The following is a 1,813-nucleotide window of genomic DNA, read 5'->3' as shown; positions in this document are numbered from 1 at the left end:
TTGCAGCCTAGGTAGCCCTGGATGAGCTGTTCTCCTGCCTGCTACCTCTCAAAAACTCTTTCATATTCCCTGGAGTTTTTGTTGTGGGTTCTCCCATTGTATGAGATGCATACATATCGAGGGCATGTACTTAGTTGTGAGAACACAAGGGAGTCCATAGTTATCCTAGCCTCAGTTTCCCTTCCTGTGAAATGAGGTCAATCTTCTCATTTTCTTGGACAATAGGAGCCTGTCTTCAGCACATCCATAGACCAGAGGCAGTGTCAGAAAGCTTTAATTCATTGGTAGGAAAGAAAGGAATCCTTAGGCTTGGAGATGACAGAACCATGAAATCCAGCCCATAATTCTCAGGGTCACTCTGGGGGGCCAGACTTAATGTTTCAGTTCTTCTGTGGCTCCTTGTGATGCTGGGGGTTTCCAGGTGTTTCTTAGGTTCAGTGTATGTGCTGAACCGCTGGTAGGGCTATAGTTTTCAGAAGTGTGGGACAGGCTGCAGGCGAGGGGGAGGGACTGGGATGGCATGCTCCCGCTTAGAAAGTGCACACGCTGGTGGTTTGGGGTAGGATGAAGTATAAATGCTTTCATTCAGGCCAGGTTTAGATGCCAGCCACCTCTGCTTCAGCTGCTCATAGAGTCCATAGTTCGTGGGGGGACCTGCAAGAGAAACTACATTTGAGTGTCACTGGGTTTTGAAGTGTCTTGAACAGATGGGGCATGAGAATGGACGGTGAGGCCCTACAGGCTTCCCCAGGCTGCTCTGTCAGAACATAGGCCAGAAGGATGCCAAAGAAGTTCACAAATATCCCACCTTACTCTCATTTATCACTGGTTTTCTTTCCCTACCACCTACCTCTGTTAGAAATTATCTTATTTATTTGATCTTAAATTATCTCATTTAGGAATGACATCATCTCCCTCTCCACTAGCAGGTCAGTTGAGAGGACAGGACTTCTCTGTGCCTGTCCCCACCATGTGCCCAGGTACCACATCATCTGAGGGATGCCATGTGAGGCTTACTCAGTCTCTATCCATCCAGCCAATGACTGATGGGCAATAGGTGGAGATGTTGCTCTCTACCACCTGTGCTCCAGCTAAGCACATCCTGTGGGGTTTAGGTGAGGTCATATTATCCCTGGTGTCAGGAGGAAAGGTAGATGGTGGCCCTGGGTGGAAAACAAGATTCACTTATTCCCGTAGAACCTCACTCTACAGCTCCCTTGGAGGCAAGGGCCTTCATGTAGGTTCTTCTGCACTGAGTGGGCTCACGCAAGCCCGAGGCACTCACAGGCCCCTTACAGAGCAACAACGGGGAGACCTTGAAGGATCAAAGTACCGAGAAGGGGAAAGTCCGACTTCTCTGGTAGCCACAGCAATTTCTGCCTACTCCAGGTGCGGAGGGCAGGCAGGCCCGGGTTGTAATTGTGCCGGTTGTAATGGTCGTCATACGTGCTGATCAGGTAGCGTTGCGAGGGCTCCTGGTGGTGCTTGATCAGGTGTTTGTATGGGAGGCCCTGGAAGGACAGACACGGAAAGAACGTTCCCGGTCAGAATGAGGCACGCACGTGGCTGTGGCTGGGGACAGGAGCTGAGGAACACGGGAGGGGCTGCGACACTGGCTGACAGGAGGCCTCCACAAGCTGCCAGGGAGCCCCAAGGGGGTGTTGCTATTACAGAAGAGGCCTCATTTGATGAGGAGGTGGCTAGGGCGCGGCACGTGAAAGGGGCAAGTAGAAGCCAGTTAGTGACTCTGTGTTGCCTAAGCAGCTGCCAGCTATTTCTAGGGCCACCGTAGGGCAGATGGAAAGTACAGGCA

General features: G+C 51.4%; 1 protein-coding gene across 1 annotated transcript in view; it reads right to left on the bottom strand.

The window, feature by feature from the left end:
• Positions 1-434: 434 nt before the first annotated feature.
• CUNH1orf158 (chromosome unknown C1orf158 homolog) overlaps positions 435-1,813 on the bottom strand; it is a 28,282-nt gene continuing 26,903 nt past the window's right edge. The window contains exons 5-6 of the mRNA XM_012513157.2: positions 1,334-1,511; positions 435-654 (exon numbers count right to left, since the gene is read on the bottom strand). Coding sequence (XP_012368611.2) covers positions 473-654; positions 1,334-1,511 — 360 coding nt within the window. The 3' untranslated portion in view covers positions 435-472. The remainder of the gene's footprint in view (positions 655-1,333; positions 1,512-1,813) is intronic.

This window comes from Octodon degus, unplaced genomic scaffold (assembly GCF_000260255.1).
Source record: "Octodon degus isolate 3935 unplaced genomic scaffold, OctDeg1.0 scaffold00343, whole genome shotgun sequence".
Classification (NCBI taxonomy): Eukaryota; Metazoa; Chordata; class Mammalia; order Rodentia; family Octodontidae; genus Octodon; species Octodon degus.
The sequence above is the reverse complement of the archived record's forward strand: the minus strand, read 5'-3'. Positions and strand labels throughout refer to the sequence as shown.